This window comes from Aedes albopictus, chromosome 3 (assembly GCF_035046485.1).
Source record: "Aedes albopictus strain Foshan chromosome 3, AalbF5, whole genome shotgun sequence".
Classification (NCBI taxonomy): domain Eukaryota; kingdom Metazoa; phylum Arthropoda; class Insecta; order Diptera; family Culicidae; genus Aedes; species Aedes albopictus.
Window position 1 is genome coordinate 250,440,511 of NC_085138.1, and position 13,901 is coordinate 250,454,411.

Below are 13,901 nucleotides of genomic sequence, written 5' to 3' on the forward strand. Positions count from 1 at the left end.
CAAATAGATACTATAGTAATTATGAATAATCAAACAAAAATATTGATTGATTGATTGATTTGTCTTTATTAAAGAGACTTTCAGCCCTTGGCTGGTTCGTCTCAAACAAAAATATTATGAAAACAACTTGTTTAATTCAGGCGGTAGCTTTTACAATAAAATCAGCATCAAAATATAATTCTAGAAATAATTTACACAGAAAAAAAAATGTTTTGTTGCAAAATGTAAAAATTGTGAAATGTTTGAAATGTCATAACTTTTTTGTTTATCAGTTTACCATCACCAAAATTTTATGGTAGATAGCTGATATAATGGGCCATTTCCCCTATAAAATTGACGTTGGTAAAAAGATAGGGTTTTGAGATATTTCAGTTTTTGTGACAAAGATCATATTTTTTTAAAGTAAAAAAAGAGATTTTTTACAGTGTATATTTTCTAAGGAATCATCATTTAGTTATCTAACTTTGCTGAAAAATTCATAACAATCGAACAATCCGTTTTTGCTGTACAGCTTTTAGAATATTTTTGAACTATTTTCGCATACACCCTTTTGAAAAGTTAGTCGTGAGAGAATATGAAGGTTTAATATCGAAAAATGGCGATTTATATGAAATTGAAAAACTGTGCAAAGTTTCAGATATTTTTGAAATGGTCGCTCAGGATCGACTGACATGACCCGTGGAATTCCTCAATCTAAAAATAAAGCAGCAGACAGCCGATGTTCTACACTAACGAATCGGAATCTCCAAATTTCATCGAACCGGTTTCAAAAAGCCAAAGAAAGGGACATTTCGGATAAACGCAATGAATCTTACCACAGAGTTGATTGCAACAGTAAACCAAGTATATTGCAGGACAAAAATATAACAACCGTACATTATTTTTTGTATCAAATTTGAACAGTTTAATACAGCGTAAAGTCCACGGAAAAAAGTAGAACAACTTTGGGTTTCCCTAAACGAAGGCAAACAACACTGTGTGTACCGTGTCTCACTAGATGCTAAAAATTGAACTTGATTTTATCGGACTTTAAGTCTACCCTGTGTTTAATTCTGCTTGAAATTGCCTTGATATTATACCTTTTTTATTCTTTTATATGAACATTGCACTGAACTGCGAAACAGTAACATGCTTCTTCCGAGCATCCAAACGAGTAATACCGAGTGTATCTCGTGCGAAAGCTCAGCAGAAGATGTTCTATAAGATTATGACTACAAAGCTGTTGTAGATAATATTAAGTATTGTTATGAACGCTTAAGAACCTATATTCGCAATCAACACTCTTGTAATAAGTTACGTAAAAAGTATTCGCTTGTTGAACAAGTAGAGTTTAAAATCTTCGTTTAAGTAGGTATAGGTATCTATAAAAACAAATGAGGAAATGGACATAGAAAGGGCACCAAATTCGATAAACCGTACAGTTGGTGTACTAGAGAGAAAACTTCAAACCTTGCGCTGTCCATTTGATTATTTCTCTTTCTAAGAGCTAGGCTATTCTCAAAATATACAAATCAGTCTCTATTCGGTTCCACAATTTTTAGTATAGTAGTTAGTACTGCGATGTCAGCAGCAGAGGAAAGCTGCCGGTTGCAACACAATATATTGAAATGAGGACAAACGGTGGTTGGAACTATGTTTCATATGCGTATTTAGAAGATAGGTAAGTAAATTACTGATACGATTGATTTGATACGATATACTTTTGTGTATTTGATCGGTATGGCATTGTTAACTGTTTTCGGATTATACTGGAGGGTTGTGTACTAGGGAATGATTCAGAAGGCTCGGGAAGGTATCTGCATCGGAAAAAGGAACGGCAGGGTTCCTTAGAATGTGCAGTGAATGTTATTCGAGATTGTAAAAACAACGTTTTTCTTTGGGATACAAAGCGGAACATTTCTGGACTATCAGGTTTAACAGTGTTTTTGTGCAGCTTCGAATACCTTTCATCGTTTTCTTCTCGAACGAAGACAACTGGAAAAGGATATTTGTTGCTGGGCAAAAGCCGTGTGTTATTGTCCAGGGTCCACATTTACGAGGAAAGATGCATTTATCGCATTAATTCAGAAGTTTAGATTCAAATTTACGGGATAATATGGACCAGCTAATTTTCATGTTAATTAGAATATGTAGGGCATTAGGGCAATATGGTGATAAATGCATCTTTCCTCGTAAATATGAATCATGGACTTAATAGCAGAATAGGATGTTATACAAAACTACTTCATTAGTAACAATCTTCGCTTTTGAACTAGCAAACTATACATTTACATCATAGAACAAGCGTATATAGCTCTCTGAAAACATTTTTTTTCTACACAAAACGTGAACTCGTTAAAAATGATGGGAATGTTTCAGGGCTGGACAGTATTGTCATGATGAGAGTAAACATAATCTCAAATTAAAAAATACAAGTGAACGAAATTTTGTTGGGGCATCCCCAATGAATCACGCGTTACATGGGTGGTTGAAACGTAACGCCATAAAAGTTTGTGTCTCGGGTAGCAATAACGCCAATGCGCCATCGGGACGTGATTCAAATTTGTTGCAGCTAACGCTGCGTTATGCAACATATGTAACTGTTTCCCAAACGAATGGCTCCGCAAAACCCACGCGGAACGGAAACAGTCAAATCAAACAAAATCCAAGCAAATCTTGACCTGACGACTTCACCGGTCGTTAGAGCAAACCAGAACGACAAGAGGCGCCATTTCATATCCCAGAAACCCGGCGCCTCAAACAAAGAGCACTCGCACTGCGTTGCCCGGCGGACCACATCAATCGTTCTCGGTCAGCTTGTGCAGTGCCGAGGTGATGCTGAGGGCACCCCCGGGGATGAACCGGACAAAATTATCGCCCACCAGCGGTCCCATCGCGTACAATCCCTTGTAGGGGGATCGAAGCACAACGTTGGTGTACTTGTCCACGTCGATGGGATTACTCTTGCAATCGATCGGTTTGGTTGGGTCTTCGCCTAGTCCTAGCCCTGCGTTACTAGCATTGTGGTCACTAATGCTACTAGCTACCGGCAATGTACACTCGCAGTTCTTTCCCAGCAAACTAATATTATGGTTACAGTTGGTAACCCTCTTCTCGCCTGTACCTGCTTGATGATATTGGTGCTTATAGCGACCGCGTTCACAAACGTTCAAGTGGCGACACTTGGCGCAAATGTTCTTAAACCAAAATAACTTCCGTCCCAGCCTCGAGGACAACAGCTGCTCGGTGATAGACCAAATGGCCACCGGCTGCAGACCCCTGTTCTCACATGGAGCTTCCTCCAAATCCTCCTTGTTCGGGCAATGCCTGTTCATAAAATTAAACTCATGGCCGTTTTGCACTGTTGCTCCCTTCGTCAGTCCTGCTATGAATCGTAGATCCGGACGCGATCCAATCAATATAGCACAGAAGGACACTTCCAGTTCGCGCTTCTCTCCCGTCTTCAAATGTTGCACGGTAACTCGATGCGAGTTAGATTTCTCACTGCCCGTCGACTGCGTCAAGTCCGCAATCGTATGCTCCGGCAGGGCTGTGTACAGATCGTACTTTCGGTTCGAGTCTTTCATCATTTTGTGCACCTCGTGGTACTCCGGGTAAACGTTACCCGGTAGCATCTTGTCCAGGCCAGCGGTTCGGTTGCGGTAAACGTGCACCACCGGGATGCCCGAGGACCGACAGATGGTGACGGCATCGGCGGCACTCAACCCGGCGCCCACAATCAGCACCGGTTTCAGCCGGGATCGTGCTCCGTCGTCGATCTTTTCCAGTGCGTGCTCCAGTTGGGGCAATTCGTACTTGACCCAGGGCATCTCGAGGCCTTCACCCTTGACGCCCAACCGATTGGCCAGGTCCGAGGCACCGTTGGCCATCACCAGATTCTTGCAGACCACGGTGAATTGTTTGTTGGTAAGGCGGTCGAATCTGTAATAGGAATGAGAAACATGGAGTTGGTTAGTTCAATAGATATTACCAATTAACAAGAATTTGTACAGATATTAGCAAAAAAAAAAAAAAAATAAAATGAAATAAAAGAATAAGGTAGTCAAGCAATGCCCAAAACTATCCGTTATCAACAATGTAAGGACTGAAGCAACCGAAAGTGGGCATTGCATACGCGAAGAATCTAGAGAGGCAGCGTTGCCGAACGAGGGAGACCTCGATATGGCTCCTCTGTTGGTGCTGAAGTAGAATCAAATCAGCCAGCATACTACAGAGAACTGTCGGGTAGGTACGTTTGACGGAGTGAACGAGACGAATGGTTCGACGAGGAGGACAGAGAGAATTTGGAAGAGAAGAACGCAGCGCTGTTGGTCATGCTGCAGCATGGGACTCGACAGAACGTGTAACGTTATAATCAGAATCGGCTTTTTTTTTAAGAAAAGGAGGAAATTGAAGTGCTGTGTCGTTCGCAAGAATTACGAAAGTTCTACCAAAAGCTCAGCTCATACCGTAACGGTTTGCGGTTTAGAAACAGACCTCTTGACAGACCACCGAAAAGTTAGCGTTAGCGTAGTTACGGTATACTTCGTAGATTGGATACTAACAACATTCATGTACCTTTTGCTAATCTTGCTCGGATTGCTTTTCGGAACAAGGCCGGGGAGTTAACTTTACTTACCTTACCGGTCAGGCTAAGGCCGGGGTGGCCTCTGCTGTACATAGTAGCCGCCTCCATTCCACTCGGTCCATGGCTGTTTGTCTCCAGTTCCGCACTCTGCGTAGGGTCCGCAGATCGTCCTCCACTTGGTCGACCCACCTAGCTCGCTGCGCTCCACGTCTTCTTGTACCGGTCGGATGACTCTCGAGAACCATTTTAGTCGGGTTGCTATCCGACATCCTGATGACGTGACCCGCCCACCGTAGCCTCCCGATTTTCGCGGTATGGACGATGGTTGGTTCTCTCAGCAGCTGATGCAGCTCGTGGTTCATTCGCCTTCTCCAAGTCCCGTCTTCCATCTGCACTCCGCCGTAGATGGTACGCAACACCTTCCGTTCGAAAACTCCAAGGGCGCGTTGGTCCTCTGCACGTAGGGTCCATGTTTCGTGCCCATAGAGGACGACCGGTCTAATCAGCGTTTTGTAGATGGTTAACTTCGTGTTACGGCGTACTTTATTCGATCGTAGAGTTCTGCGGAGTCCAAAGTAAGAACGATTTCCTGCCACAATGCGCCTCTGAATTTCTCTGTGTTATGTCCATTAAAACGTGACATATTATTGGAGACATTCTTTAATATGAATAAAGAGACGACGACCGAGGATGTTGATAGTCAAATCTAAACTAAACTTTATTCTCTTGTGTCATACAATTTATCTATTATCAGAACCTCCCATACTATGAGAGCAAACTCTGCGGGCTTCCTGATTTTGCCGCATGAATCTTGCCATAACAACTCCTTCCCGCTTTAGTTAGGAATTATTATTATCGTTTATTTTCTTTCTATATAAGCATTATTTTAACGAACTTCGATATCGAAATTTTCATTAAAAAAAAAACAAAAAAACAATATATCTACTACATTCGATTGCTGAAAAAGTAATAATAAGCATTATCAACTACCAGAATACTAGATTTTCTTCAGCCGCATCTTGACTCCGGAATGAACGATACAGTCTTCCATTCTGATGGTGAATTCTACGGTGGGAACAGCACTCGTTGTTGATAGGGCATCGTCTCAGGATCACAGGAAATATTTTCTCTACATAAAGGTACCATCTCGGGTACCATCCCCATCCGCTTGTCTGGTTTCATTACTTGGAGTGTGATTGTATCCAAAAGACTACTGCAAGACCACATCACAAAAATAAAAAATAAAAGTAGGCGTATTCCTACGTCAAAACTAGTCGGAAAAAATGATGCACTTCTAGGCACTCGACTTGATGAAAAGCATTACTGCTGCAAACCAGCTGTTCGGTCGGGATATCACCAGTTGATAACTGTCGAACAAAACTCTACCGAAATGAGGCGTAAAACAAATGAAATACGGGACCAACACTCTCCTCCGCAAAATAAAAAAAAAACTCAATTCAATGGCGCAGACGTTGAAATCGTTTCCTACAAGGCATAAAAAATACACTGCGCACCAGACAAAACAGCCACATTCACATATATACCGCTCCAAATCATCTAAAAGTTGTTTGTGTTGCTACAATATGCAATTGTTTAGTATCTGCAATGTCCACTTGCGCCATAACGGTCGACAAAAAATAAAGTTCACATGTGATAGACAAAGTGGCTTGTATGTATTGGATTTTACCGCTTATCTTTAAACAGCAGATTACACCACCTACCATTATAGCATGTTGTTTCTGTTTTACGTGTGCGTGAATGTATTGGAAGATAAAATGAAAATGGTCCTTCAAAAATAATATGTACCTACAGAGCTTTAAGAAAAATGGAGGGAGACAAAAGGTTTTACGGCAAACCAATATTAACAATATTAATGCCAACCCGCACAGGAAAAATACGCTTTTCCTTCATTAAAAACATAAACAAAAGGGTGAGCGAAAAAATAAAGACACAAACAATTATTTAATGTCCTGCTACACCATAAAAATAGGAAAAGCAATTGCAATGTTATGCATTTCATGCATCGTTTGATGTCCAAAACAGTTTACAAAAATACTAAAGAACAATCAATGGAAACAAAGTTAACTAAAAAAATCACGCCAAAAGCATTAAAATACAACCGATCGTGAAGGGTACAACAATTAAAAAATCACTCAACAAATATAGGTTCACGTCAAAAATACACTAATCTCGGCGGACACAAAAAAATAGTGTTATGATTCATTAATGCACTATCACAAAAAATCACGCAAAAAGAACGCATACACCAGCGTGAAATACACGGCACTAAAAAAAAATTTGCACGCTTTTCGTCGAATGAAACTTGCATGGAAAAAATCACGCCAAAAGGTAGCAATGATACCTACGGTCGTGAAGCGCATAGCAAGAACAAATATTTCTCCTCGTCGACACTGTTATGTCCATTAAAACGTGACATATTATTGGAGACATTCTTTAATATGAATAAAGAGACGACGACCGAGGATGTTGATAGTCAAATCTAAACTAAACTTTATTCTCTTGTGTCATACAATTTATCTATTATCAGAACCTCCCATACTATGAGAGCAAACTCTGCGAGCTTCCTGATTTTGCCGCATGAATCTTGCCATAACACTCTGCTGGTGTCGTTGTCGGCGGTCACCAGTGAGCCCAAGTACACGAATTCTTCAACCGCCTCGATTTCATCACCGTCGATATGAATTCGGAGTGGCGGGCGCGGTGATTCCTCCCTGGAGCCCTTTGCCATCATGTACTTTGTTTTCGACACATTAATGACTAATCCGATTCGCCTGGCTTCACTCTTTAGTCGGATGTACGTTTCCGCCATCGTCTCAAATTTACGAGCAATAATATCAATATCATCGGCGAAACCAAGCAGCTGAACGGACTTCGTGAAAATCGTCCCACTCGTGTTTATCCCCGCTCTTCTTATTACACCCTCCAAAGCAATGTTGAACAGCAAGCACGAAAGACCATCACCTTGCCGTAACCCTCTGCGAGTTTCGAAGGGACTCGAGAGTGTCCCTGATACTCGAACTACGCACATCACTGGATCCATCGTCGCCTTGATCAACCGTATCAGTTTATCCGGGAATCCGTATTCGTGCATAATCTGCCATAGCTGTTCTCGATCGATTGTATCATACGCCGATTTGAAATCGATGAACAAGTGATGTGTGGGCACGTTGTATTCGCGGCATTTCTGCAACACCTGGCGGATGGCGAACATCTGGTCCGTTGTAGCGCGTTCACCCATAAATCCAGCCTGATATTGCCCCACGAACTCTCTTGCAATCGGTGATAGACGGCGGCATAAAATTTGAGAGAGTATCTTGTAGGCAGCGCTCAGTAGTGTGATCGAGCGGTAGTTCCCGCAATCCAACTTGTCGCCCTTTTTGTAGATGGGACACACGATACCTTCCATCCATTCCTCCGGTAATACTTCCTCCTCCCAAATCTTGGTAATGACCCAGTGTAGTGCTCTCACCATGTCCGTGTAGCTGCCGGCTTAGAATAGCACTACGGACCACCTGTTCCGGGGGTAAAAGTCCACCAAACAGGTAACCCCAATCCAAGGTGTCAGGCGACCCGTGCTGAGGGATGAATGGTTGAGGGGGTTTAAAACATGCTCGATCTTTAACGGAGCCCGTAGCGTGGGTAGATCGCCTTTTTGGGTTGCGTTGCGGTGTTAGATCTACCAAACCGAAATCTAGTGTCGTCCTATTTTTCAATTTTGGAATATGTGTTCCGATAATTATAGGCATTATAGTATTTAGTCCTTGCTACTGGTGTTGTGATGACTTCCAGTCTTTGAATAAAACTAAGTTTACCAACTTTACTTTGCATATAGTTAAAAACCTCACCATCTGAGGCTAAACTCAATGCAAAGGAAATCAAATTGGGTTAGGGATCCATGTATGTACTAACTCTTCGAAGACTGGAAAGTGCTAGTACGCAAGGAACATACTAGAATCCTTATTACTGAACACATGTCCCATTATTGGAATGATATTGCTGCTAATGTTAAAACCCGGGTCCTAAACCTGGGGAGAATTTAGCAGTAAAACTAGGGTGATGCTAGGTTTCCGATGCATGGCCAATATCAGTACTCTTGTTTTGTTTTCTAAGAAAACAAAACAAAAACTGTATCAAAATCGATACTTTATTGCCCCTCAATGGCAATTGAGTAATGCGACATGCACTACACTAAGGATACGGGTAATGTCACAATAGATCTAAAAACTGGTCGCAGTGACAAACCCGAACAGGAATAAAAAAAAAAAGTGCTCTCACCAGTGCTTCTCCACCGTATTTTAGAAGCTCGCTTGGTAGTTGATCTGCTCCAGCGGCTTTGTTGTTTTTCAACCGGCCAACCTCCTCCTCAATCTCTTGAAGGTCAGGGGCCGGAAGTCTTTCGTCCTGTGCACATACTCCTAGATCTGTTACCACGCCACCTTCGGTACTTGCAACGTCGCCATTAAGGTGCTCATCGTAATGCTGCCGCCACCTCTCGACCACCTCACGCTCGCTCGTGAGAATATTCCCGTGATTATCTCGGCACATGTCGGCTTGTGGCACAAAGCCTCTGCGCGAGCGGTTCAGCTTCTCGTAGAACTTTCGTGTGTCCTTAGCGCGGTACAGCTCTTCCATCGCTTCGCGATCTCGTTCTTCCTGCTGGCGCTTCTTCATCCGGAAGACTGAGTTCTGCCTGTTCCGCGCCTGTTTGTAACGTGCCTCATTCGCTCTCGTACGGTGTTGCAGCATTCTCGCCCATGCTGCATTCTTCTCGTTTTTCAACTGTTCACATTCACCGTCGTACCAGTCGTTTCTGTGATTCGGAGTCGCGAAACCTAGTGCTGTAGCCGAGGTACGACCTATGGCGGATCGGATGTCCCTCCAGCCATCTTCAAGTGTAGCTGCGCCAAGCTGCTCTTCCGTTGGTAGGGTCACTGCTAACTGCTGCGCGTAGTCTTGAGCCACTTCTACGTTACGAAGTTGCTCGATGTTGAGCCGCGGCGTTCGACTTCGACGCGTGGTGATAACTGTCGAAAGTTTTGAGCGCATGCATACAGCGACTAAGTAGTGATCCGAATCTATATTCGCACTGCGGTATGTGCGGACGTTGGTTATATCTGAGAAGAATTTACCGTCGATTAGAACGTGGTCGATTTGGTTTTCTGTTTGATGGTCGGGTGATCTCCAGGTGGCTTTGTGGATATCTTTGCGGGGGAAGAAGGTGCTTCGGACTACCATACCACGGGAGGCTGCAAAGTTTACGCATCGCTGGCCGTTATCATTCGATACGGCGTGCAGGCTGTTTCGCCCGATTACCGGTCTGTACATTTCCTCCCTTCCTACCTGCGCGTTCATGTCGCCGACAACGATTTTCACGTCACGCGGCGAGCAACCATCGTATGTTTGCTCTAACTGCGCGTAGAACGCTTCTTTCTCGTCATCGGGTCTCCCTTCGTGTGGGCAGTGGACGTTGATGATGCTGTAGTTGAAGAAACGGCCCTTAACTCTCAACATGCACATCCTTGCGTTGATCGGCTGCCACCCGATCACACGTTGTCGCATCTTGCCCAACACTATAAATCCTGTTCCCAGTTCATTGGTGGTGCCACAGCTTTGGTAGAAGGTAGCCGCTCGATGCCCGCTTTTCCACACTTTCTGTCCAGTCCAACAAAGTTCCTGCAACGCCACGATGTCGAAGTTGCGGGGATGTAGTTCGTCGTAGATTATCCTGTCACATCCTGCGAAACCTAGTGACTTGCAATTCCATGTTCCAAGTTTCCAATCGTAGTCCTTATTTCGTCGCGTGGGTCTTTGCCGATTGTATCGAGTCGTATTTTCTCCTATGTTATTCGCAATGGGGATTTTTACGGGTGGCTTATTGGGCCTACGCCAACACTCCTGTCTCGCCGGAGGGCCATCGTGCCAGTTCTGTTTAACGTCCCAACCAACACTGGGACGACCACGCTGATGGGGCTACCACCTTGGATCTAGCTGGGCGTGGTGCAGCGTTTCTTACTCAGCCGCTGGATGCCAGAACAGACGCTGTTTGAGCCGCACCTCCTTGGTGAACAGACACTCGGATCGTACCTCCTCAATCTAGCTGAAGTCAGAAGGACAACAGTGCCCAGGCTGCACTACCAGCTAAGCACACAACTCTTAGCTGGCGGTCTTTGTCATCGCTTGACCCGTGGAAGCATGAGGTAGGAACTTGTGAGGACCAGAGCTATATTGGATGCTCTCCTTATCGACTCACCGTTTTGCAGCCCGGGGAGTTAACTTTGCTCCAATCTTATGCAAGAATACCAAAAGCACAAATGTCATTATTCCCGGCCACGCCCATCTTTACCGTAACTTGGGATAGGGGAAGGAAGTGTTGATGTAGCTGTAGCACTTATTTAAGAGGCCTCCGACTCAGTGACACTCCCATAAGTACTACGGAGTGGGTGGTTGGGAGATGTATTATGTAGGTCAAGGATTCGCCTGAAAAGCTGGCGATGGACCCTCTTGACAGACCACCGATAAGTTATCAAAAAACTGGAAGCAGCATGAGAGTCGTGTAATACGAAGGCACATCTCCAGTGGAAGTCTCTGCACCAAATAAATCATGCAAAGAACGCTTATAAGATCGGTGGTCCTCTACGGACACGAGACATAGAACATGCTTGAGAAGGACCTGTAAGTACTCGGAGTTTTCGAGCGATTCGTGCTAAGAACGATCCTCAGCGACGTGCAGGAGAACGATGTCTGACGGGGAAAGATAAACCACGGGCTCTTTGCACTCTACGGTGAACCCTGGATTCAGAAGAGGTGAGCAAAGCAGGGTTATGCCACAAAAGTTCAGCTTATTGGGCGCAGTGGCTTAATTTCCCCAACAGGGGAGGAAAAAAGGGTATATACTGTACGAAGGGCGTATTGCAAGAATGCAGTGCAATCCTTCAAAGTTGGTGTTCGCTACTGATCTGGTTGACACAGGAAGGTAAGAAGACAGAGAGCACGATGGCCGAACAACTTAAAACGTGACTTGACGAGCATTGAGCGGGAAAGAAAATAAAAAGCGGAAGCCAACATTCTCAGCAAGACACTTACCCGGAAATAATCCACCGTCCGCCGCGCAACCGCTCCGGCACCGGACTGCTCACGGCAGAGAAGTCCAGCGGCAGGACCGTCGTCACAATGGTATCGTTCATGAAATACTTGGCCAGATTCATCTCGTCCACGTAACTCTCGTAGTACTGGGCGACCCGTGAGATCAGTGCCCTCGTTTCCACCTCCTTCGAAAGTTGCCGCTTCAGCGAAAGGTTTCGCCTCGGCGGGCACAGTTTGATGTTGACTTTGCCGTTGCGTTCCTCGTAGGCAATGCTGTTGTTCTGCTGCCGTAGGATGTTTTGATTTTCCGTGGCCGGGTTGTTATTGTTGCTGTTGCTACTACTGCTATGGATGCGACACCGATGGCACAATAAGGGCACTTTTTGCTGCTGCTGTCGATTCAGTTCGCTACATCTATCACATGTATCATTGGTAATGGTAGAATTCGCACTAACGCTACTACTGTTGCTACCGATAAGTATCTTTCTATTACGATTAATGCTAGCACCGTGGTGATTATTGGATTTGAGGATTTTAACGCCTTCCTCGGTTCCGACAGGCGGCAGGTACGGATGGTGGTGGTGGCTATTGCTTAGGGGTGAGCCGTCCATGTTCAGCTCTTCGGGTTCGATCGTCGGTGGGTGGGTCTGTTCCCACTCGGGGAAGGACAATCCAGGCAGGGACATCCACGCGGCTAGCGAAAGAGTACGCAGGTTGGGATCCATCCGGTGCCAGGAACCACCCGGAGGGCCTCGACCCAGGACGAGATGGTCGATCTGTGGAGGTGGTAGAAATAATTTGTTAGAGAAATGATCAAGGTTTAGTAAACATAGGTAAACATGAGCACATCGGCTGTTCGAGCCCGTATAAGTTGATCATCAATATTAACTTCTTTTCTCGATCAGCCTAGATAGCTGTGTAGTGTTGGTGGCGGCGGTCTGAGTTGGCTAAGAATAACACTACGGATCGCCTGTTCCGGAGGTAAGAATCCAATAAAAAAATGACTCCTCATTCATGGTGTGATGCGGCGCCCTCCACAGTATTTTTTCCTTACTGCGTTAACCGGAGAAATGGTTCAGTGGACCTTGTGTTTCTGCGAGACAATCAGCTGCCCTTCTTTGATCTTAAACTTGATGCTAAACAAGGTCGGAATTATGGAGATGTTGTTGATTAGCTTAAATTTTCACATATATGGTTTCGCATTATGCGATTTTCACAGTGTATTCTGTGTATCCTTGCTACAACAACGATCAATCTTTGCAGACTTATGCAAAATGCTACAGCCCAAGTGGCCTTTGTCCAAGAACCTTACTTTCGTAAAGGGAATTTCTATCTAGGAAACCTTGTGAATCCGGCGTTTGCTATTTTCAGTAAAAATTAAATGGCAAACTCGAGTGTCATGCCTCGAGCCTGTGTGCATATCAACAACGCAATAGTTTCTACACTCATCTCTGAACTAACCACCACAGATGTATGTGCTATCACAATTGATGTATGTTTTGGAAACCTCGACAAGAAATACGTCTATTGTTCGGTTTATTTACCACATGATGAACCATTCCCTACGGATGCTTTCGAACAAATCATCGCATACTGTACTGCCACTTATAGTTGGCAGTGATTCTAATGCTCACCATATCATCTGGGGCAGCTCAGACACTATCTTGAGAGACTCCAGTTTGATGGAGTACTCAGGTAATACAGATCTTGAATTATTTAACGTAGGCAACCGCCTAACCTTCATAGTATCTGCTCGAGAGGAAGTGTTAAACATAACGCTTTGCTCTCGTAGAATTAGTCACGAGCTGATCAATTGGCATGTGTCAGCTTTTTTGAACATGTGAATGTTACTTCGCAAAATTTGCGTTTCAGGAATCCCCGGTCAACCAACTGGGATCTCTTTACTGATCTGGTCGTGGCCAAATGTCATGGATACTCATCATCCATTGACACGCCAAGTAACTTAGATGAGTCGAAGGAGCTTTCGAAGAAGCTTGCCCTCTACGGTCTGTGAAGACCACAAGATGAACAACTTTGATCTGGCGAAGCTCAGGAAACAATGTAGAAAGAGTTGGAACGGATGATGTTCGACTGGTTCGGAGACCTTCAGGTCGGCTTGCAAGGCCTACAGGAAAGCTCACCAGTCTGATGAACGATCCGGCTAGAAAAACCTTTGTACAAATGTGCTAAGAGCTTTCTTTACGGCGCTGTTTGAACCCATTGAGATACT

The 13,901-nt window shown here is 44.3% G+C and overlaps 1 protein-coding gene across 3 annotated transcripts in view; it reads right to left on the reverse strand.

The window, feature by feature from the left end:
* Positions 1-822: 822 nt before the first annotated feature.
* The window catches only part of LOC115264697 (oxidative stress-induced growth inhibitor 1), a 94,785-nt gene continuing 81,706 nt past the window's right edge, over positions 823-13,901 (reverse strand). For all 3 annotated transcript variants that reach the window (XM_062860099.1, XM_062860098.1, XM_062860096.1), the window contains exons 5-6: positions 11,672-12,447; positions 823-3,921 (exon numbers count right to left, since the gene is read on the reverse strand). In XM_062860099.1, the coding sequence (XP_062716083.1) occupies positions 2,778-3,921; positions 11,672-12,447 (1,920 nt within the window). In that variant the 3' untranslated portion in view covers positions 823-2,777. The remainder of the gene's footprint in view (positions 3,922-11,671; positions 12,448-13,901) is intronic.